This window comes from Strix uralensis, chromosome 16, assembly GCF_047716275.1.
Source record: "Strix uralensis isolate ZFMK-TIS-50842 chromosome 16, bStrUra1, whole genome shotgun sequence".
Classification (NCBI taxonomy): Eukaryota; Metazoa; Chordata; class Aves; order Strigiformes; family Strigidae; genus Strix; species Strix uralensis.
Window position 1 is genome coordinate 14,555,046 of NC_133987.1, and position 24,431 is coordinate 14,579,476.

General features: G+C 36.0%; 1 protein-coding gene across 8 annotated transcripts in view; it reads left to right on the forward strand.

Annotated features, from left to right (window-relative positions):
* SNX29 (sorting nexin 29) overlaps positions 1-23,365 on the forward strand; it is a 146,658-nt gene extending 123,293 nt beyond the window's left edge. For 4 of the 8 annotated variants that reach the window (XM_074886479.1, XM_074886491.1, XM_074886490.1 and 1 more), the window contains one exon: positions 5,286-10,769. In XM_074886479.1, the coding sequence (XP_074742580.1) occupies positions 5,286-5,415 (130 nt within the window). In that variant the 3' untranslated portion in view covers positions 5,416-10,769. Of the gene's footprint in view, positions 1-1,576; positions 1,649-4,694; positions 4,732-5,285; positions 10,770-23,330 lie in introns of those variants that run through there. The other 4 variants (XR_012631213.1, XM_074886483.1, XM_074886482.1 and 1 more) reach the window with 4 other exon arrangements.
* Positions 23,366-24,431: the final 1,066 nt, after the last annotated feature.

The following is a 24,431-nucleotide window of genomic DNA, read 5'->3' on the forward strand; positions in this document are numbered from 1 at the left end:
TCTGAGCATTTCCTGAATCCAAGACAGTGTATTTAATCCAAAATTAATCATAGATATTATTCATTTTATAGGATATAACTAATGGATACTAAACCTTTACTGTACAGTAACCATCTTGTTATGGCAACTTCAAAGTAAATTTAGTGGAAGAAAAGAAAAAATCTGATCAGATTTACATACAGTGTCATGGTTTACAGAAAAATTCAAATATCAACGCAGATGATGTTTATGAATAAAATTTCTTCATGCTGGTATGGAAACTGATTTGTAGCACGAGAACTTTCAAGTTAGCATCATTCAAATTATAACAAATGGAAGTGCGACTATGTGTTTGTAATTATTTCACAGCCAGAAGAGATTGGATAGGCCAATATGAATACTGTGTACTGCTGTAGAAATATGTATGTGGAAGTAGAAGGAGCTGTATATTAATCAGTTGGATAGACTATCAGAATTAATGCTTTTCGTTTCTTGATCAATTCAGATCCAGTCTTGATAGGAAATGATTATTCAGTTTTTAACCTGATAACTTTGCTCCAATAGTGTCTTCAGGATTTTCAGTGTTGAAGTGTACTGTAGAGGGATTATTTTACCTGTATCTTTCTATCTCTTCTGTTAATAGCTGACTATTTAAACATCCCAACTCAGTCATTTGTATTAATAGATGGAGATCACATTTTCTCATTAATAATTATATTTCATTTCTACAAAATTTGGAGTGATGGCAGGAATGTGGCTGCAATTATTTTTACATTTTGGCAACTGTAAACAAGGATTTCACCCAGATCACTGCAAAGCAAGAGTTACTTGAGTATATAAAATTATTTGATGAAGTCAGAGTCTTAGTTAATAATGACACTAAACAGGCGTTTTAGCTGATTTTAACTGGCAGAAGAAGGTGCTGAGGTATGTTGTAATGGCAAGTCAGAATTAGTTCTCATTTGTCTAATAAGGATCTCTTAATATAGTATAGGCATTGTTTAATACTACCTTTTCGAGGAGACTGCCTGCCTGAACCCAATTTACCACATTAAATGTTGGGGTTATAACCAGAAATCAGATTATTATCATGACAAGCAAAAATATTAATAACACAAGAAACTGGTGAAAAAGAGTCACCAAATTTATCTGCCAGCTAATGTCTTTCTTCATGAGGTATTTTTAATACAACTCAAGCAAAGCTAGAATCATTAATGTCTCCAGAGATGCATTTACATGTGAGAAATATATATGAAATACCTGATCCTGAGCTTTGCTACACTTCCAAGATGTGCTTATTACTTCTTTTCTCTGATCTCTGGCTTGTACAAAAGTATTTCCAATTGCAGACATGTTACAGTATTTTTGTAAGAAACTTCTCTCTCTAATTTGTCCTGAAGAGTAGACAATGAGATGGGAAATGAATTTCTTCATGTAAATGTTCACAACATGATCTAAGAGAATACTGCAGTTCCATAGGCTAAGCATGTAAAAAAAAAAAATAATCAAGACATGGATTACATTTCGATACACAGAGAGTGATAAATGAAAGGTATGAATAAACTAGAAGCTGATTAAAAAGACCGGTTATTTTAAGCTATTTTCTATAGATGCACCTCAGGCAGAACTTGACACGAAGACAAAATCAATGAAACTGAATTGGTATCCAAACAAACGCTGGGCAAATCAGTCAGGAATGCTTAAAAGCTAAACAATGACCTGGTGGAAAGAAGGAATTGATTGCCTCAGCGGGTTGCTGTTTTCTTCAGAATGAGACAAGGTGAGGATGTAGACAAGAACTTGAGCCTTTAGTACTTGGACATTCCACTGCTGAACAGGGTAATGCCTGGCAAGCATCTAACTGCCTGCCAGAGTCAGCCTAGAAAATTAAACCCCATTAAGACTTCAGTGCCTAAGAAGGTAATAGAATGAAAAGGAGAATGTTATATTAAAACTTAACAGGTATAACTCAGACAGATGTAGACTTAAAGAGTAAGTGCTTACCAAAGGGAGTTGGGGTAACTGTTCTGAAAGAGTTACTTTAGAATAGCTACTACCTGGTTTAGATTTACATATTTTAAATTTGCATTTTAATCTAAGTAAAACTATCAACTATAGGTGAACCCTAACTCAACCCCAAAAAACTAACCTGGAGCCTATTTTTGCTGAATGAGACAAATGAGAGGATTTGCAAACATTGCATGTAGGTGTGCTTATTCCTTCCTCCTCAATCCCAAACACAGATTGGCAAAAATAGATTCAGAAGAAGTGTCTCAATTTCATCTACATGTGTATTTGCCAGAAATACTGACAGGGTCATTTTAAGGTCTTCATACCTCTGCTCAAGAGTTCATGGAATATCTGACCTGTTGAACTGTCAATAGGTTTAAAAAGGTGTCTTGTTTAGTGTCAGAGACCCTATTAGTATCATTTGACCTCAAGGACAGAACTAAGGTATTAAATCTAGTAACAGGAGATAGAAGAAATGGGAGATTAATCTTTTCCTCCTACTTGATTACCATGCATTTTGGGGATGGTTGGTCATTTTTCCCCAAATTTAGTGGTTAAACTTTCTGGGTGTTATTTGAAAGTCATCATTTTAATTGTAGAGTAAAAAGCTAGAGCTGAAACAGACAAGTGAGAGGGCAATTTTTCTCATCAGGTTTTGGCGGAGGATGGAAAGGGGCTTAAGATATATACTTTTAAATGTATGACTTTTTTTTTAATACTCTAAACTTTTTTACCCGTACAACATCTGTTTCCATGGAAGCTGATCAATTCAATTTCAGCTCCAGTTTCCTTTTCATGCTAGATGCATGGAGATTGAATTCCTCAGATATAAATTGGTTTCTGTAAACCTACATAACATAATGATTTGTCTTAGAATTTTTTATTATAAATATTAGCTAAGACATTTAAGACAAATTATCTCTAATTTGGTTACTGGATATATCTTGTTCTGGAGTAGCATCATTTAAATTAGCTGAATTACTTGCAATCTTTGTCCTTCATTCACAGACATCGGTGTTCATGTAATTATCCTGAGATGATCTTATTACTTCAGCCATGCCTATCAGGACAGGCTGATATTAATTCATATTTCTTCATTTTAGGGGAATTCATTTTGCACCTTTTACACTTTTTTCTTTCGATGTCATTTTTCTTCCAGAAGGGAGAAGTGACTTCCGATTGGGCTGACGCTAATGTCATTTTGCAGACATGCCAGCAGGAGGAGCTTGTGTATTAAAATGTACTTTCAATAAAACAGTCGTCAAATTACAGTAATTGCACATAACACTGTGCTTTCATCTGCAATGTAAACTACTGTGTATCTGTAAAGTAGCTGTCTGTCTGCCTGATAAAGCTAAAGTGCTATCAGCAGTGGCCATCATGCTGGTAAATTTAACTTACTTTAGATTGAGAAAGGCTCAATGAGGTGAAAATTTAATTTTATTCCATTGTATATTTGATATTTAAATGCTTTTATGTTTACATGTTCTGAAAAATACATATTTTAACAGGAAATCACAACCCTCTGAAGCCAGTGTCCCATGATCTATTTTACAAGCATTAGAGTATTCACACTGCATCGCTGCAATTTCATAAATAGTATAAAAATAATGATTAATAATATTCACGTTACTAAAAGAAATCCATGCTAATGAGCACAGCTCAAATTGGATTCACATGATCAAAACTCTCTACAGCAACTTAGATAACATCGCTGAGTTTCAAAATAAGAAATCGTAGGACCAGGGTTGGAAGTCCAAGTCTCCTTGGCTACCAAGAATTAATAACATATGCTAAATTAATTTTTAGGGGTTTTTATTTTAGTGACAAGAAAAATAAGGAATTGAATGTCTAACTTGTTAGTTGTGTTGTTAAAGAAGAGGAGGATGTATACCACAGGTATTTAATGCAATTTTTTCTTGTGAAGGACTTCGTAGTTATCTAGGAAGACTAAATACTATAATAGGAGTGCAATGAATCTTAATTTAGAAAAATTCTTTATTATTGTAACTGAGGTTATTTTAGACTGTTCTGCTCAGGAGTAGACAAGTAAAATACACTGCCTTTAAAAAACACAATTTTATGTTAATGTTTAGCATCTGAATTGGACAGATTTTGCCTATACTGTTTTTCTATTATTATTTTAGAGAGTAACAGCCAATGTGTGTGTTGTAGTTATAAAGCTAATGGTTACCAGTGATACAGCTGCCTTATCTTGCAGAAGTGCTCTGTTTCCTGCAAGTGAATTTTCCACTCAGTCCCAGGACTTGTTAAAGGCTTTTGCTTTGCTAAGATCTCTCCTGTGTGGGTGCTCAAAATGCTCAAGTGCAGCATGAATATACCTGTGGCTTTTGCAGGGCTGTCTGACCTGTGAGGAAGGTCGCTCTGCAGGACAAAGGGAATTACATAAAGTAAATTCAGTCATTGTTTTAAAATATATCTGTATTTGTTTAATCTGGCAAGAACTGCAGCAAGCAATTCCTCCCTTATGGACTTGTTAACGCACTCTGAACATAGGGATTATAAGGTTGTTTTTTTGAATTTATAAAAATAAACTTGGCTTTGTACACTGTGTAATTTTATTGCCTAGCTGAGTTGCAAAATTTAGTTCTATTTATTGATCTGTATGTAAGCAGTATAATAAAAACCATGTGGAGTCCTCTAAAAGAATGGCGAAAGTACAATGCTATCCCTTTATACTGTAGTTTTCCGAGGAGTCTATAGCCTCTGAATATCACCTAGGTAAGCTGGAATTTTCTGTTACTGCTTGTTTTTGAACTTAATGTACTTCTTCTCAGAGTCTTTTCCAAAAGGCTCGTTCATGTAAGACTGTAGTCTGTTGTGGGTCCGAAGAGACTGAAGAATTCCCAACAGGGATGTATTACTAATGTACTTCATCATGTAATGATACATCCATCCATAATTAGAGGATTGTTAAGTAGAGCATCATCCAAGCTCTTGTCTATTTTGCTTGTACTTTTATCACTTCAAAATGCTTTTCCCACCATTTCTGAACTGCAACTCATAGAGATAAGCTTTTATCCTGTAATTTGCAATCTTCCATAAAGTATTGGAAGTTCTACTAATTCTCATTTTTGAAAGAGCCCATTTTGTAATTCACACTTGAGATACCAGTAGAAAGAATACAGTTCTGTGTAGTTGAAGATGTGTGCTGTATTTTGCAGTCATGTGCCAGGCTCTCATAACATCTGCTTTTTTCATGTTTGGAATAATGACAGAGTAATTTACATATAACATAAACTAGCTACTTCTGTCTTTATTTCTTGTCTTCCTAGTGATATTCCACCTTCTGGAGAACCAGTAAGCAAAAGCAATCGCTCAAGAGTGACTACACGCTTCCCCAAACTATCTCGCAGCCATCAAAGAGAGCCACGAAGCCTGGAACCTCAGAGTGGTGATCTTTGACCCTTTTTCATAATTGTGAATACTGGCACCACGTACTTTAAGTTGTTCTGTGATTCCTTCCTAGCCTGTATTTATAATTTAAGCTCCTGAAGAGACTACAGCTGCATCAACTTAAATCCTGAAAAGAGACATTCATTACTAAGGGTCATATCCTGATTAACTACTTTGGAAGGCAGTAATCACTTTCTCAGAAGAATACGAGGGCTCTTCATGAGGGCTCAGCAAACTGATAGGCATTTTCTTTGTTTTGTAAGCTGCATTGCACATACTCTCCTTTGTTCTTCTGAAGTTTTTCTGTTACTATGAATTCCTTGTTTGTATTGTGTTGTCTCCCTTTCTACATGTGCATTTTTCTGTTCCAGAGACACATGGGTATCGTGTCAAGACAATTTTTTTTCCTTAGAAGAACAGTTATGATTATCACTACTTAATATGTCAGAAGGATGTGCTTAAAAGAACCTCACTAATTTATTACCTTTTGTAAATAGACTTTTTTTTTTTTTATTGTAAGCCTCTGACACACAAAGGTTTTTAAAAAACTTGACAAAGTAGATGACAAGGGAAAAAAATTACAGGTGCAAAATAGCTTTTGTACATTTCTAGTTAGATATCTCAATAGCTTTCATTTGTGGGAAGTAATTCTTTAAAATCAGAGAATGTAATGGGTTTTTTTAGTGAGATTTCAGTCTTGCTGTAAGACTGGGTGCAATATTATTGATTTCTACAAACCACCACTAGGATACACAAAATTAGCATGGTACAAAACAGCGTTTTCAAGTCTTGGGTTATATTTTGTTATTAATTTGTTGCTGATGTTACAGAATGGTCCATCATTACTGGGACAGTGTGGAATTCTTACTCTGATTTTGTAAAACCCTTCACATGGTGATACTTAAAAATTGCCTGTAATGAAAGTGCCTGTTACCCATCACCTCTTATTGAAAAGTAATTTGTAATGGTACTACTGTAAGAGTGACTAAAAAAATTGACAAGAATTATTACAAGTGATGGAAGTCCTGACATGGATTAACTGGAATCCAGTTCAGTATCCATTAGTTGCACTGCCGTAGGCAGTTAATTATAAGTTAGCTATCTTCTCTTCATTAAGTTTAAGCAGTGTACATTCAAATTTTCTATCAATTGTATTGTGATTTTTCTTTGTGTAAGAACATCTTTCTTCTCGGAAGTTTTTTTGGATAATATTACTTAAATTGATGTATCTTGTCATTCTATTATCCATTAATTATCTTAAATTTTCACATCAGTAGATATTGAAATCTAATATTACTCTGCAGAAAAAACAAGCTGATGATTAATAACAGATCTTTTACCTCAGTGCTTTACTAAAGTTTTAGCAAACTGGAACTTCTGTTCTGCAAACCTGTGACCATCGTGTATTGTTTAGTCAGGTAAGTGGTCCAGTCATTTTCAGTGGCACTTCTTGAGTGAGTAGGGGTTCTTTACATGCAGTGAGTAGCATCTGTGGGCTGGTGCGGGAGCGTAAGTCCCAAGTGCTGGATTGCTACCACTGAAATGTGTAGTTTATAGATTGCACTGAATAGCAAAGAATGGCAAAGAGGAGTGAAATTCACTCTTCAGGTCAGAAATTTCAGTAGATGAAATACCACAAAATAAAATCATGTCTGAGAAATGAAACAATATTTTTCAGTCAGTAAGAGATCTCATTTACAAAATAAATAGACAAATAGAAAATCCAAAAGGCCAGCCTGGGAGCTAGCTTGATTTGTTTTTATTAGAAGATGAATTACTGTTGGTGTTTTGTGTGAACTACATCAGGACATAAGAAGAAAGGAAAGTGAGTAGCTTGTCAGTTAATGCTTCTCCAAACTCTTCAGTCTGATACACTGCTGATAGTTTAGTTTGTCTTTGTTGCAAAGAAAAGTAGCTATAATGACTTTGAAACAATTCTACATCCATTTTTCAGAAATACGACACACATCTATTAACACTGAATTGCAAGTAAATCTGAAAGAAAACACTCTGTGGAAACCTTTTTGATGTATCTGTCACATGAAGCTGTATTCTTTTTCAGGAAATAATTCACAAATTAAAGTACTCATTATTCAGAAAGTTGCAAATGGTAAGAAATCTCATTTAGCACAGACTAAATTTAAATTATTGGTTTTAGTTGTTTAGAAGGAATTTTTTCATATCTGCATTTGACTCTTAAAATTATTTAATTCCTGATTATCTTGATTCTTGTAATTTTTAATGTATGTATGTAGATCATATAAAAATACTAAATTTGTTTACTGTGTACAAATTGTTCTTTGTTAACTTTAGCTGAATTGTGTATCAGCTCCTAAGATTACAGTCTGCAAACAATGTTCACTTTGTGATACAAGATACCATAATGGGTGCATTACTAATCCATTTAAAATCTTATCTGTAATTTCTCTAAAAATCTCAGAAAATAGTTAAATGAAAGCCTTTCTTCACAAGATAGCTTTCCCACTTTATACACCTGGTTATTTTGAAGATCAGTGAGGTGCTTGAATGACTGCATGTAGATACCTAGTGATATGAATGCCCAAATTTTTAGCACCTCAAGACATTCTAAAATGCCCTGTCTTTGAGAGAATTGTACGTATCTGTCACAAATCTCACTTTTATTTACCAGAATCAGCAAAGACTGTTGAAGAAGGTTGACCAGCTAGTATTAAGAATCCCAAATAGTTATATTATTCTTGTAAAATACCTGTAAGCATAGCAATGATTCTGTCAATTGAATGAAGTTATCAGTTTATCCTGTGTCACCTAATTCCATGCATGTAGTTACACATTTTGTACAAATCTATTTTCCTTTGGTACTGACTGATAGCTGTTAAACCCTTATATGTGGTTAGTGGCCAGAGCACAATGAGTTGATGGGTTCAACCAGTTCTTCTTGGCTCCTTTGAACAGCACTGTAATCACAGAATAGAGGACTCAGGAGTCACACCAGTTGTCCCTGGTATGAGGCAGCATAGAGGAATTTGTAATATCGTTTCCATTTCATTCCTGTTTTATCTTTAGCCATATTAGGTCTCTAGGGCTGCTCATCTGAAACCTTTAGTGACTATTCAAAATAAATTGTAAAAATAAGTGGTACTACTTTTATTTTAATGCTGTTCGCCAATCACATGCAAAATGAACAATTTCCTAAGAAACACAGGGCAGGCAAGACTCTTACATCTTTTGCAGATGTGATTGTCTATCAGTATTCATTACATAATGACTATGTTTTTCAGAATCTCATTTATTTAGAGATTCTGTCATTCATTATAGAGAATGCATTGTATTGACCTGGCTTTTGCGTTAAATCAAGTTTCTCAATAATAATAATAAATTTCCAAGTTTTATATGAGGCAGGATATTGACACAGTTACAAAGGCTTAAATTGATATGTCCATTAAGTCACATACTCTTAGGAAGATTAATAATTTCAAAGCCAGTCATTTTTTATGGAATATATTGTTGATGTGATAGTTGTAATCAAATTATACAGTCTTACAGAATCTACTGCAAGTCATAAACCATCATGATTGGATTAGTACAAGTATTTAGAGAAAGGGCATAATGGTATTGGAGATCACTGGCTCAAAATTTTTTTGTTTCAAAGTAATGTTTTATTGTATAGAACAATATCTGCATGGTAGCTGTCAAATTAATAAGAACCTACTAACAAATGGGGTTGACTGACCCAGAGCAGCAAGCTAATAATAAATGAGACTCAGTGAACCCCAAGTGAACTAATGATACTGTCTGTCAGGACATATTAATGATTTAGGAATATGATATTTTGTTAACAGAATCAGTTATTAATACTTTCAGATATGGATGTCATTCTTTTTGCTTCAAAGCACATAGGGATCTCAGCTCTGCTATAAGTTTCATGCCATTTCAAAGGTTCAAACCCCTCACCCCAAAACATTTTTCATCTAATATCTTGTATTTCTGAGGACATATAATCTATACGTGTGGATAGAAATACAGTTACCTGCTTGAAATTACTATGAGAAACCTGTGGAACAGCTGTTTAAAAGAATGGAAAAGACTTTTTCACCAAATCCTGCTCTTATATGTCCTTGCAAATCTTGATAACAGCACTGTTCTCTTCTGGTTGGAACTCTAGTGTATAGGAAAATAAACACGTTTAACATGAGAACACAATTTTCTCCTTGGAAATGATAGTAATACTTCTGTGTTGGAGCTTGAGTCACTTCTGGAAAAGTGGTTAAACAACTCAAGAAAGTAAAGAATTTCTCTCCTTCAATTTCTATAGGTTAGGATATTTCAGTCAGCATACTGCATCACATGGAGTATTAATTTGATGATTATTTAGTCATTTCAGTAGTTTCTTAGCATTATGTATTGAAAGAATCACTTTAATATATGAAATGATATATATGAAATATGGAATATGTTTAAAAATATTAGTTAACCTGCTTTGTATTGCATACATTGAATGGAAGATAAAACACTTGTTCTACACAGTGGTCTGACACTGTACATTTCATTTACTTCTTATTCTGCACTAACTGTGCTTTTATGGTCCAGTTATAGCTAACTTAGATTATTTATAAAATTTCTTATAAAAAAATAATCAGAGCATACTTCTAATTAATAATAATGACTTAGGTTTTGGTTAATAACAGCATGAATTTATACTAGCAAACAGCACTGAAATATTTAGAGAGGAATGAATTTTCCAGATTTACAAATTGCCGCAAATACCTGGACTTAAAAAAAATTTTTTTTTTTCATTGAAACAAATGTATTGCACTTCCATGTAGGGGGAATCATTTTTTTTAACAAGATTTCAGAAATTATGTCCATGCCATGACATAAGTTAAACTGTGATAGTTGTTTGAGTGGAGTATTAATCATTTAAGATGCTAAAAATCATGGAAATGTAAACGTGGTTGAAAATCTAATTCTGAAAGGCTGTGCTTGCTTTCTTACTTAGCACTGAGATAAATAACTAAGTATCTTGTATGTGGGACCAAACCTGTTGGCAATTGAAGTAGCTGGATTTCCCTTTTGATTGGGGGGGGAATTTTTTGTGGTTGTTCCTGTTAAACAGTAGGAAAGATAGTATTAATTCTGAAGCGTATATATGTACAGTATTCACATAAGTATTAATAAACTGTTTGTAATATTATTTTAACTTGTTATGCTAATGTTTACATTATAGAATTTTTAAGCAAATGTGTACATATATATAATTTTCTAAACACTTTCTTGTATTTTTTTTTAAATATCCTGTGGTAATTTTGTTGTAATCTGGTTGAAATATGCTACTTTACCAAGAAGAAAATAAAAAAATAACATCTTTTCTTGTTTGAAATAGAGCATGCTTACACCTTATCTGTTCTTTTCAGCTGTTTTGTAACTGCTTCTGTGATTTATGTTAACTTTTTTTAGTGTGTTTCTAGAATGATGTATGTAGGTATCAGACTTTAATTTGCTAAAGTCTTATTATTTCATTGTATTTATTGAAAGAAATCTTGAACATTTCTGTTTATAATCATATATTAGATAAATCATGCACACAAAAGAAGGAAAACAATGCCATGCAAGCTTTTGTCTTGCATGTTGCTATTACAGAAAAATCTATACTGAAGTTACATGGGATCTACTGGGAATTAGATAGCATACGTATCATTTCAGTATAACTGGTGTTTCCGTACAGATCAGGAGGCTGAAATCTGTACTGTTTTCATGTCTGTGATGCTGATTTGCTCTGGAAATTTCACTCTGCCTCTGATTTTATTGCCTTTTTTAGAAAGCGAGAATTCCAAAGCTGTTTTAAAGTCTGTCTGAAGGTCTGCAATATACATACAAGCCGATAACCCCTTGAAGAGTGGTTACTTTTATGACCCCTGTGTTCACTAGCAAAAAGTTATGAGGATAGTGTTTTCCTTACTTTCTGTTCATTGTTGGAGCAGAGCAAGGGTGCCTCTTCTCCATTGTTTCTGCCTGTGGACAATGAGCCACATCCCATGCTGCAAGCTTCCATACTGCAAGAATCTTACAGGAAAAGACACTAAAAAAAAATCCCTTGAATAGTAAGTGAGGCTTTTTGCAAGGATTGATTTAACATGCTTATATTATTTGGTGGTGTTTGGCTTTCTTACATTCACAGTCCACATATGTATGTTTGATTTCCTTTTGTTGAGATATGACACATTCGGATATTCAGACTGACACTTTCATATCCAGTTCATAACTGGATGCTTCCGTATCATGTGAAAACAAGCTGCTAGATTTGGATGCTTCATTGAAAAGGAAAGTTTTAAATTGGAAGTGTGGTATACGTTTAATCAATTTCCACCAAACAGGCAAAGCTGTAACTTAATAGTGTTAGTAGATTCCTCGTACTCACAGAATAGTCTGCTGATTAATTCAATTAAAAATTTTCAAGCCACCACCACTATACAGAGATCTAATTAGTTGAACAGCTCTTCTGTAAGAAGAAAGACTCTTACTGTAAAATTCATAGTGATGTTTAGATATCCACAGCTTATAAAACCTGTGGTAGGTTAGGTATCTATAGGAGTTAGATGATAGAACTTTTCTTTTAATTTGTCTTGGCAATCCATAGGGTGTTGTTGTTTCTAAGCAAATGTGGATGAGACTTTTTTGAATAATTCCAGTACTGATACTAATAGTTACAGAGTATAAGCTTTTCATATCTGAATTATTTAAGATCTTAAGCAAAATTACGCTTACAAAGTTTTAATTAGTAGGTTCAAGACATAGTTTTTTTCTATTTCTGTCTGCTTGAGGTACTAGACCACAAACAGCCCCAGGTTATTGATGGGGGCTTGTCTTCAGACTTTATGAAATCAAAGATCTCACTGTACCAGATGTACAGTTTCAACACCGCAGAACAAGTATTTGTATGGAATAGGTGTTTGTTGGCCATTTGAGGTTTATTTCCTGGTCTACTGGCATGTCTGAGCCTTTGAACTGCTGTGGGAAGAGTAAATGATCATTAAGGGAAAGACAACTAGATTCAAAATCCTGGGCCAGAGAAGGCTGGAAAGAGGAGGGTTTATGCAATAACCTTTGCATGTGTCAAAACCAGCAGCTGGCTGAATTTAACCATATCCCACTGCCTTGTCCAGATGCTGAGATTATGCTGCTTAATTACCACTTTCAAAATCCCAGGAAGAACAAGATCATTTAAAGGAACTACTGTTTTTTCTGTGAATCCGTTTCCCACAGCATTCTCCTGGTGAAACTGTCTGCTTGTGGCTTGGATGGGCACACGCTTCACTGGGTAAAAAACTGGCTGAATGGCCGGGCCCAAAGAGTGGTGGTGAATGGAGTTAAATCCAGTTGGCAGCCGGTCACGAGTGGTGTCCCCAGGGCTCGGTTTTGGGGCCACTCCTGTTTAACTTCTTCATTGATGATCTGGACGAGGGGATCGAGTGCACCCTCAGTAAGTTTTCAGATGACACCAAGTTGGGTGGGAGTGTTGATGTGCTCGAGGGTAGGGAGGCTCTGCAGAGAGATCTGGACAGGCTGGAGCGATGGGCTGAGGCCAACTGTAGGAGTTTCAATAAGGCCAAATGCCGGGTGCTGCACTTGGGCCACAACAACCCCCAGCAGTGCTACAGGCTTGGGGAGGAGTGGCTGGAGAGCTGCCAGTCAGAGAGGGACCTGGGGGTGTTGATTGACAGCCGGCTGAACATGAGCCAGCAGTGTGCCCAGGTGGCCAAGAAGGCCAATGGTATCCTGGCTTGTATCAGAAATAGCGTGGCCAGCAGGGACAGGGAAGGGATCTTACCCCTGTACTCGGCACTGGTGAGGCCGCACCTCGATTACTGTGTTCAGTTTTTGGGCCCCTCACTACAAAAAGGACATTGAATGACTCGAGCGTGTCCAGAGAAGGGCAACGAAGCTGGTGAAGGGTCTGGAGCTCATGTCGTATGAGGAGCAGGTGAGGGAACTGGTGGGGTTTAGTCTGGAGAAGAGGAGGCTGAGGGGAGACCTCATGGCCCTCTACAACTACCTGAAAGGAGGTTGCAGAGAGCTGGGGATGAGTCTCTTGAACCAAGTAACAAGCGATAGGACAAGAGGGAATGGCCTCAAGTTGCGCCAGGGAAGGTTTAGACTAGATATGAGGAAGCATTTCTTTCCAGAACGGGTTGTTGGGCGTTGGAATGGGCTGCCCAGGGAGGTGGTGGAGTCCCCATCCCTGGAGGGGTTTAAGAGTAGGGTCGACATAGCGCTGAGGGATATGGTGTAGTTGGGAACTGTCAGTGTGAGGTTAATGGTTGGACTAGATGATCTTCAAGGTCTTTTCCAACCTAGATAATTCTGTGATTCTTTGAAGATTCAGGTTGTATTTGGGTAGTTGTATTGGCTTGTCATTTCTATATGGGCCTACAGAGTTTAGAGCTTTTCTCTTTTCAGGAAAAGACCTGTGCAGGATTTACTGTTTCCGCCCCCCCCCCCCCCCAGCATTTAGGGAAATAAGGAGAAAGCTTTGTACAAATGATATGTCAGAAGAAAGAGCAAAGATATTTTTAAGATAATGTTTAAAAAAAGATTTTTGCTACTGCACTTCAGTCTTTCTGAATGAGCTTTTAAGTATTGTAAGTGAACTTACTGTATTCCCCAAATTAAAAAATAGATAACTGATATTGTAATATATTGTCAGTAATGCTTGATTCTGTTTTAGAAAATTATTGCACAAACTATGCTGTGTGTGTATTTGTCATGCTTATTTTCTGGATTTTTCTTGCCATTCTTTTGATCTGAATTGTAACAGCAGGCTTTTGTTATGTGTGGTTTCTAAGTACCATAATGATAACTTTTTTACTTCCAATTCAACAATAACCATAACATTTTCAACATTTTACAATTTCCCAATATTTTAAAGTTGCTCAGCAAGTGCATATCTCATCCAATACACTGCATTTGTCATTGCTACATAAGTATGGTTTTATTTTTAAAATGATCTTATATCCCTACTCATATGCAGCTTATAATTGTTTTATTCATTTAGGCCATTCATTAATTGCACCATTAGATGTCCTTCTTATAGAGCTTTCTTCTGAGCAAACGGTTGTGCTCTGCCCTGGCTGTGTCTACACAGTGCTTCTTACAGAACAGGGTAAGCCTCTGCACTTTTTGCGTTTTGTTCCAAATGCCAGGCGTGCAGCGGTTTGTCCTTGTTCATTGTATGTGAAGCTTTATATACTCTTTTTTTTTGCACTTGGACTTTTGCTCTTTTACACCTTCTTGTGTTGAGCTTGTGGTATTTTTGGAGTCTCTGTTGGATCACAAAGACCTGCTCTCCCCCAGTTTTTTAGAATTTGTCTGTCTGACAAATTCATCCTTACACAGTGCTTCAGCTCTGACTTTAACTAGTTCATTTTCGTATGAAGAATATTTTCATAATTAATTTTATTCCTGGTGGTGTTACATGTTGTTCACAAACCGCTGAGGTACATCAAGGGTTTGTTTTATTCAGTGTCTGAGTTTTAAGTCATCAACTTTGCATGACATAAGCCTCTATAACAATTCCAACTGGCATCTGCCAGAGCTGTCAAATACAAGGCCTTTCTTTGGGAATTTTTGTTACTGTAAAATAGATTTCACATTCATATTACATAGCTTCACTCTATGAAAAATATTTACAGGTCAAGCTAATACAGCAAAAAAGAGTTAATCAGGTTAATACTAATTTTTAAATACCTAATTTTAATTTTTTTTTCATTTTTCCTCACTTGGTTCCCTATTTTTTTCCAGTGCTAATTCATCCATGAATTAAGTCGTTTTCACATGTGTCAAGTTCAGTGACAGTTTCTACATCTCAGTTTCTAGTAGGAAACTAAATTATGATTATTAATGTTCCCAATTTTATGTTATAAGAAAATTAATTTTCAGCAGTGGAGATCCCCAGGTGCCTTCCAAAGTGGGAATGTAGGCTTATAGAGAAGTAGGAAATGAAGTATCATTTAATATAGTTAAGTATCTTTCCAGCTACAAGTCAAAGCAGATAACACCTCAGACATTTGTAATCAGAAATATGTATCTTGTCTCCATTGATGCACACAAGCAAGTCTATTTCTTAACCGTAAGACTAAATAAAAAAAATCAGTGTGTCCTTTATGCTGTGCTATTTAAGCTGCTGAACAGTTTCAAGGATCTGCTTTTCAGATCAGAGCTTTAGATATACATTAATACTTTGCAGCATACAATTTAGCTCTTCACTCAGATTTATCTTGAAGCAGCTTAAATTCTCAGTAGGCTTTTGTTTAATACAGTGATGGAACACACAGTTCTTTGTGCATCCAAAGTGATACGTATAGCTTCAAGCAGTTAATAACATGAGAGGCATTTTGCAGTGATGCTTTGATTTCAAACAATATATTAGATATAATTGGCATTTTTGGAAACCATCTGGTTGATATTTTTTAAGGATGAAAAAAAATGTGTGAATTGGCAAACAAGATACATCAGTACCTCTGAGTAGTTCTACTGTATCAGAAAATAGAGGGTAATTGGATACTGGAAAAAAAAGAAAACAAAAGAAAGCACACATTCTGACACATCAAGAAGCAACAGGAGTGAGGAATTCAATGTAGGAATGCATCAAAAAAACCCTTAAAAATTGTACTACATCAAACTGCTACCATATGTTCCATGATGAGATACAGCAAAGTAGATAATGTATCTGTAACAGATTCTGTCAGGCCATAGGACCCTTTGGATGTGTCAATAATTAACAAATAACATCTGTTGTCAACTGCTGTACTTAATCAGCATGGGCAAGATTCTCCTCCCTGCGTGACAGAGGTAGACTATGATATCCTGCTTTCCCTTAGTGACTGAAAATTTCTTTGACCACATCGCTTTATGCAGAACTCCTGCTGAGATGTAATTAATGGGAAATCTGGACGTGCAGAAACAGCAGAACACAGCTAGATTGGCAGTACAGTGCTGACTGAAAGTTTTGACTTCCCTTTGACTGTTTTTTAAGATATGCTTTTCCTGACTGCATTAATGCCCTACTGTGTATACAGATTACACTTTCAGAGTAGATGAGCAGCTTTTTCAGATACGCAGAGAGACTAATGATAGTCCACTACCCCATTTAAAGATGCAGAACAGATATGTTCTTGTTTTGTAGACAGTAGGAATGGAAAAAAATGTTAAGTCAGAACTTGTTAATTGTCTCCTTGGATACAGAGAAACTGTCAAATACAATGCACCTTGAGAACCACTACCAATATAAGGTAAATTGAAAGAGGGCAATTTAAGATCCTGAAGAAGTTCTTAACAGAGTTGAGTCTCAAAGCTTCTGGCAGTTGCAGTATTAATGGAAGTCTGCAGGTGCTGAGCCATTTATCCTCCCCATTTCTGAATCCATCCTGTTTTGAGAACATCACAAGATTCCTCCAGACTAGAATAATATTGGATGCATTGAAGTAGCTCTGTGCCCTTTAAGTGCAGTGGGTACAGAGAAATGGGGATTTGTAAGTCAAAGATCTGACCTTTCATTCATATCCACATGTTCAAGTAAGGGTTTAAATAGAAATCTTAGAAATCTTGTTCCAGAACAACAATTTGAAGTAATGAGATTTTCCTTTAATCTTCATTAGGATTCATTACACAGATAATATATGATTCATTACATAGATAATGCATAATCTAGTTAGTTAAGATAATGCTCAAAGTTCTCTAGTAGGAGGTGCTTCAGTTGGTAAACAATTTTCATAAATTTAAGTAAATTTGTTTAATCACAATTGGTTGCTGCTGCAGGTGTCGCTGTGCTGATGTAGTGTGACTTTTAAGCATCCCTTCTGCTCCTACTGGACTGGTCTTGGTTGCACAGAATAATTCAGTCTCAAAGTTTATCACTTTTCTCTCTCCCACTAAGTGTGATAACACAATACCAACTTAAAACAGTGACTTTAACTAAGACGTTATAGTATCAAGTCTATGATATCAAGGAGCTAGACACTGTGCACAGTCCCATTTCGAGGAGCAGTGTTACCTTTGACTCTGATTACTCTGCTTCACCAACACAGGGAATTATCTTGCTTCTCTGTCCGATTCAATTGGATTAGGAAACATGTAGTCAAACACCTCTCACTGTTTTTGATCCGTGATTGAGAGTAAGTTAGGGCTGAGAATCCTCACTTCAAGTTTTTCTGCATATAGACTGTTCCGATATCATTTAAAGAACAGAGACCCCTTCCTGAGTTTCATATAAATACATTGTAAACATTCTCTCTTGTTGCTTGTTAGCTCATGAGAAGGTCACATCTAGACTTCTGCTGCCTTGGCTGTAAGAAGGGTGCTGAAGAGCTGAAATTGTCACTGAAGCCCACAGAGATGCATTTTTGGTTGCTCAAAAAGGAGGCACATAAAATATGGAAAACATTGTCTGACCTGACAATGTAATTCTATTTAAGAAACAGAAAATGTGCTGGATAATATATGCAGACACCTCTGTCATGAAGCCTCATGTGGTTTCACACCCAATTATGTGTGACCACCTTTGGTTACCATAGCAATTCTCTCTTAATTAGAAACTCACCCTCTGCTCATGGCCTGTTTGTGCTAAAGCATGAAATTCTGCTACACACTTAGGTGCTTTATTTATTTGTTTATATATTGACTAACTTGCTGTGTCAAATGACTTCCTTATGTAGTAGTACTCTGTCTATTTGTCTCAAACATTGATTGGACTTGTAAAATTACTCAGTGTGTCCTTGACCCACTTTCAGTCTGTGTATAATGGTCAGACAACACCACGAGAGAAGGTAGTGGTGTTGGAAGTGTTGATACATGTAATAGTATGATCAGGAGGTTGGAGGCAGGTCTCTTACTGCTACTCTGAGGTGCTCGCAGAAGGACTTTTTGTGAAATCTTCAGCCTGCATTCAGGCTCAAGTTGTTTTTATAACAGTTTCAAAAGAAAGGAGTTGCTACCCGTGTAAAAGTATTTGATAACGTATGAAGTTGGCTATATTTGTGTCTACCATAGGGTGGACAAAACACCACTGGGTGTTTTGATGACAGATATAAGGGATTTATTCCTGATCTTATAAAAATAAGATGAGGGGGATGAGAACAAGTTACCTGCAATGTTGAAGTAAATTCTAAAAGTTGGGCATCAGATCAGTGCTTGGGGCACAAGCTTGAAAGCAAAGGTTATGATCCTAAGCTTTCCCTCCTGTAATTCTGGGGAGAACAGAGACTCATAATTCTTGGAGTCCAGTCCAAGACTGTGGAATCACAAATCTGTATGGTTTCTGATCTGAGTGTAGAACCTCAGAGTACAAACACTTCTTTCTAAGATAAAACAAATCCCCAAACAAGATGCTACATCACAGATAATTTCTTTTGAGGGAACAGGACAAGTATAGAACACAATTCAGAAATGTACTGAGATAGTACATTGATAAGGCCAATATAAGAACTTGCTTAGCAGAACAAAATAGAAAAGTATAGGACAAAACAGAACTAATTCATGCAACAGGGTCCAGAGGGATTGTTTTTGAACTTTGGATATACTTCTAGCAGTTACTTATAACATTCAAGGAGACCAGTCCTTTAGTCTTTAATCTGAAGTTCTTGGGCTATAAGAGGTTCAGGATTACACTTTGAAAATGTATTTGACGTAAGATATGAGAGTACTGAGAGAGAGAGAACGTGAAACGTTCAGCTTAAAACAAAAGATTACCCCATCTGCTATCTTTCACAAAGATTTCTTTTGTATGTCATGACACACAGTGAGAGAGGGTAGCTTTAGCATTTATGTAAACTGGTCAGCCAGGTTTGAGGCCAATGCAATGTGGAGAAATTTTCACTTACTGTATGCTATGAAGCTCATATAAATGCTAATATTATATCTTACTAATGTATATCATGCTGGATAGCAGAAGCAAGAGTAATCTTGCCTTTTGCCATACAATATATTGCACCGTGTCTCTGGATTCTTGTTTAATATACATCCTGCTCACAAATGCCGCTGTTACCTATGAGCAGGACCAGGCAAACAACAGCAAAAGAAATCCAAACCAATTTCAGCCATGTAGTCACTTTATGGAGGTTAGGAGATGTCAGTCAGGTGATAGCTGAGCTCTCTCAACTTTTATTTTTTTATTTAATGCTTTCTCCCAGTTTAGGCTTAAATCCAATACTGAAACTCAAAATACTAGATTCAGAACTGAAATGCAATTGTTAATTTCTTTGAACATTTCTGGCATAGCAGAAATGGTGTTTTTAATTTAATCTATCTGAAAACATTCCTTAAACAAGTAATAAATAGTTCTTAAGAAGCACAAATAAATTGGGCGGTAGGCATGTATCTTTAATTACAATTTTAGCCTTAACAACTGTTCTTGAATCAACTGCACAGCAGTATTACCGTAAGAAAAACAGCCTGGTTTAAAATCTAATGTCACAGTGCAGTTGATTAAGGTAAAAAGAGATTATCCAGCAGTCAAAAGCTTAACTGAGTACTAAGGAGAGCAGTCAGCATGTATACACGTAAGTTTGCCAACATTCCCAGTATAAAACAAATGACTCGTTATATGGTATCTCTGTTGTGCCTGGATTTTGATTTTCTATGAGTCATCTCTTGATTTACTGAAATAGAATAAGATGAGTAAGAGAGTCAAATTATAGGGGAAAAAGTCTGCAAGCTGCTTAATGTCCAGCACTTACAGAGAAGAATGATTATTCAACTTCTCTGTGTTCTTTATTGGCTCTGAATTTCACATCAGATTCCTCCTGCCATTGGATTTCTCCTACAGGGAGGAGTTTTATAAAAACCTCATGAATAACCAGGGTGTCTTCGGTATCGCATAGACTGTAATAGTCTTCCTCCTTTCTGATTACTGAATTTGTATTCATCTATAACTGCAAAATTGCATCACATGTAACACTGTAAAGGTATATAGCATGTCTATATAATGAAGGGGATAAAAGCAGTTTTCTATTACCACCACATTAAGTTGGGATTGGATTTTGCATTATGAATTACCATTTTATTGCACATATTGCTGAACAGGAATGTAATGTTCCATTTAGATGTAACTGCACTGGAATGTGAGAGAATTTTAAATATTTGAATAAGGGAAGAGGAGGGTGAAAGAGGAGGAGGAGGGAGCATATCTAACATTTTTAGTTTTGTAGGTTGTCTTCAATGTATAGGATCCTACAATCGTCATGCAGAAGTTTTTCTCTCAAAGGTAAAAAACTACGCAGTACCTTTGACAATAGCTATCATCAGGGACAGTTTGAAAAATCCTTAATTGCAAAATTCAGAAAAAGAAATAGCAACAGTGTCCCACAGAGAAGTGTCAAACATGAGAATTGTCTGGCTGTGCAAGGGTTGACCACATACAGATACAGTTCTAAAGCGGTATAAAGCCATACTACAGAGATATATTCTTAAGACTGAAGCTTTTCCTTGAGACTCATTCTTTTTAAATTATTTAGAGTATAAGGATCATCAATAAAATATCAAATAAGTTATCTCCTCAAGAACTAATGCATAAGTGGTAATGCTAATGTTGTAGTTTTATAGTATTTAGTTTGAGATAAGCTAGTGTGAAACGTAATTTTTTAAAATAACAGTTAATAATTTACCTTTGCTTTGATTTGTAAAATCTTTGTCTATTTGTGTTTCAACTGTTCATTGTTACATAACTGTTCCCTATGGTCTATGAAAATCAAGTTCAGTCTGAGGTTAAGTTGTACCTTGTCAAAGCAGGGATGTGACCTGGTATGAACGACTCATATGACTCCATTTGTTTTCCTGCTTTGTAAATCTTTTGACTCTGTGTACATGCATGCGTAGGAAGAGGAGAGCAGATGTGAGGGAAAGGTCAGGGATGCTGTGAAGTCTGTGAGGCTTTCCTTTTACTTCCATAAGATTTAGATGCCTCCTTAGTGCAGATACATAGAAACATTCCTCAGTGAACATTAATGTTGTTTATTTTAAGCAAAGTATAAACTAGAAAAGAATGGAAAAGTACAAATGCACATACCAAATTACATCTAAATCCAGTATTGACCCATTGTCATAATATTCAACTGACAAGAAGAAGGTTCCCTCACATATAGACATATCTTCTATATCCATATCAAAGAACTGAATATCTGAAACAACATTGAAAATGGGAAACTGAAACAATTTGTGTGACAAAAGATCCATCCTTACCACTAATACAAAATCATACATGTAAAAATAGAGAGTTTAAAAATCACATGTTCTAGATGAAAGAAAATAAATGTTATTGATTCTTTTTGTATTTGGGGAGTTAGCTTCTGAATTGTGCCAGGTTACAGGGGGACTCAGTATTATAATCAAGTGTCCCTACATGGTCCAGTGCCGTACCAGGCAAGAGATCTGAATTTGATCCCTAAAACAGTATAGCTCAGGGACATCCTGTCACAGCTCTTCTGCTTCCAGCATTTTCCCTCTGAATCAAATCTGCCATCAGTTCCCTCATGTAGAAATAGAAGGCATGTATTCTATAGACTCCTTCATTCTTCTGTTCCTCCTGAAGTGAGTTAGGAGTTCCTTGAGGCTATGTGTTTGTGTATAATATCTCTCATGTGCCTTACCTGCCTTTGCTAAAATCTTTGGGGGTGATAGAACTGTTTCCTTTAAATATCTATGATGGAAATGGATGGTGGGAGGCAAGTCTTTCTTTTTAAAGAAATTTTTCATACCTACTTGTGTTTTTAAAAAAGTCTCTCTCCTGTGTATATTAGATTACAGTACAGTTTGTTTTAAAAATTTAGGGCTCTTTAACTTCTAGGGATTGTTGGAATAACTCTCTCTCCTTTGCCTCTATCATTACATATTACTCACAAAGCATCATCTATATGAGAAACATTTGCTTAAATACAAAGATCTTCCTTGACCAGAGGATTTCACATTGTAGAAAAGCATCTCTTCCAACATCATTAATATGACCATTAAGATCTTAACTGGTAATAACATTATCTACTGAGAAATTTTGGCTTCTGTTACTCATTCAGAATTGCACCTTTTGATTTACATTGATGATAATAATAATAATAATGGTGCTTTAGCATTTATGGAGTTCCTTGTATTGCACTGGAGGATGCAGTTTTAGTAAATTACAAAGTTTTGCCAATGCACTAGAGAACAGAGAAAAAAAAAATGCTTCTTTGTGACTGTACATCTTTTGTTAGATTTTAGTAAAGTAAATCATGTTGAGTTTGACATTATAACAAATGGTAATCCTTTGAACAGTTCAAGTTATTATGTTCTATTAGCTATAAACAAGGGATAAACAGTGATCATTTTCCCATTAAAGGTGGGTTAGCTGAGGCTGTAATGGAGTACATAGTATTTTAAGATCAATGCCACCATAGATTAACTGTACCATATATTGAGAGACACTGAAAAGGATTCCCAGTACATGGTTTCTCCATATGTGCCACATTCTGATGACAGGTACACAGGAAACACTGTCCATGGACTGAGCCTACAGCTCCTCTCCATAGGCTACCTCACAGGAAAGAAAAAAAGCCAGAGTAGCTTTGTCTAAGGCATAGCCCAAGGTGACTGGCTGCTGTGACTCTTGTTCTCTGAGTTCTCTTTGTCTCATATTTGTTATCTTCTTTTTGCGTGTAGGTTAGAGCTTTACATGGACTTTCAATTAAAGAAACAAGGGGAAAAAAAAAAAAAAGCCATGCAATTGATTACCTTTATTCTGGTGTCAAAAACTTTCCCAGAGTCAAAATTTATTTTCATATTTCCATGTGTATTTTAGACTTGTTTCTCTGCATCTGGCAAACATAGATGCCAATGGATCATTTTAGAACTGGGTATTGTCTGATGCTTTTCTCTCTCTGGTGTCTGGTTTGTGCTTACCTTATTCATATTTTCCTTTGTTTCAGACTTGCATTACACAGCTTGGGAAACAATTTGACTGGTCTGCTCACTGGCTGAGAAGCAGTGCACACTGGCTGTCTAGCAGCTGGCAAGTCATCTCAAGAATACCTGTTCTGGAAGGAAACAGAAAAGGTTGTTATTGTATCCTTTGAAAGGAAGGCTGGTATCAGACAAGTGTTTGCATGGCGCTATCGTTTTGTGCTAGTGCAAGAAAGCAAAAATGTGCTTACACATGGACAGTGAGTGGGAGAGATTCTGCTACAGACTACAACTGGGCATAGGCAGTTGGGGAGACATTGTTCTGGAGGGAAGAGGGAAAGGACATTGGATGCGTAAGTCACGGAACAGATGACATATAGCCTAAAGTAAATAAAAGAAGGTCTTTCAAACCCACTTCTTGAAGAGTATGTTCATTATGAACATATATGCCAGTTTTCCTTCTATTCTCAAGGAAACAGCAAATTTTTATGAATGGAGAGAAAAGCCTAGTTTTGACCTAATGAAAATTGAAAGACAATTGAGAGTAAGCTTGAACATTCCAGGAACATTTAATTGAAAATGGCAAGTGGGGAGTCTGTGGAGAGCCACAGTTGTTGCTCAGGTGATGTTCCCTCATCTGCAGATCAGAAATCTCCTAATAGTCGATTAGTAGAAGGATGGAAATAAAAACAAACATCTTTCACTATTCTGTACTAAAGTTGTGCCTGAAAAAAAAGGCACTGAGACTTTCACTGTGAAATCTGTGCAAACATATTTCTCCTCCAGTGCGCAGTTGGCAGAAGGTATTTCCAAGGAGATTTAGGAACCTATTCATGTTCCGAGGTTAAGCACACCTCACTGGGAACATACACCATGTACTGCATGGCAGCAGACATGAATGGCATGAAAAAAGTAATTCAGGGAGAAAAGTTGATTAATCAGCAGTCATACAATTTGAGAGTAGAGGCCACTGGCATAAATAAATGAAAGCAATTTACATATGTACCTAAAGAACATAGTATGAGATTCCCATTTGTGGTGTAACCTACTACAGAGGCTTTTTAGTGTGAAAGAAAGGCATCAGAAGCAATTCTGAAACATATAAAGCTGACTTCTGTATAATGCCC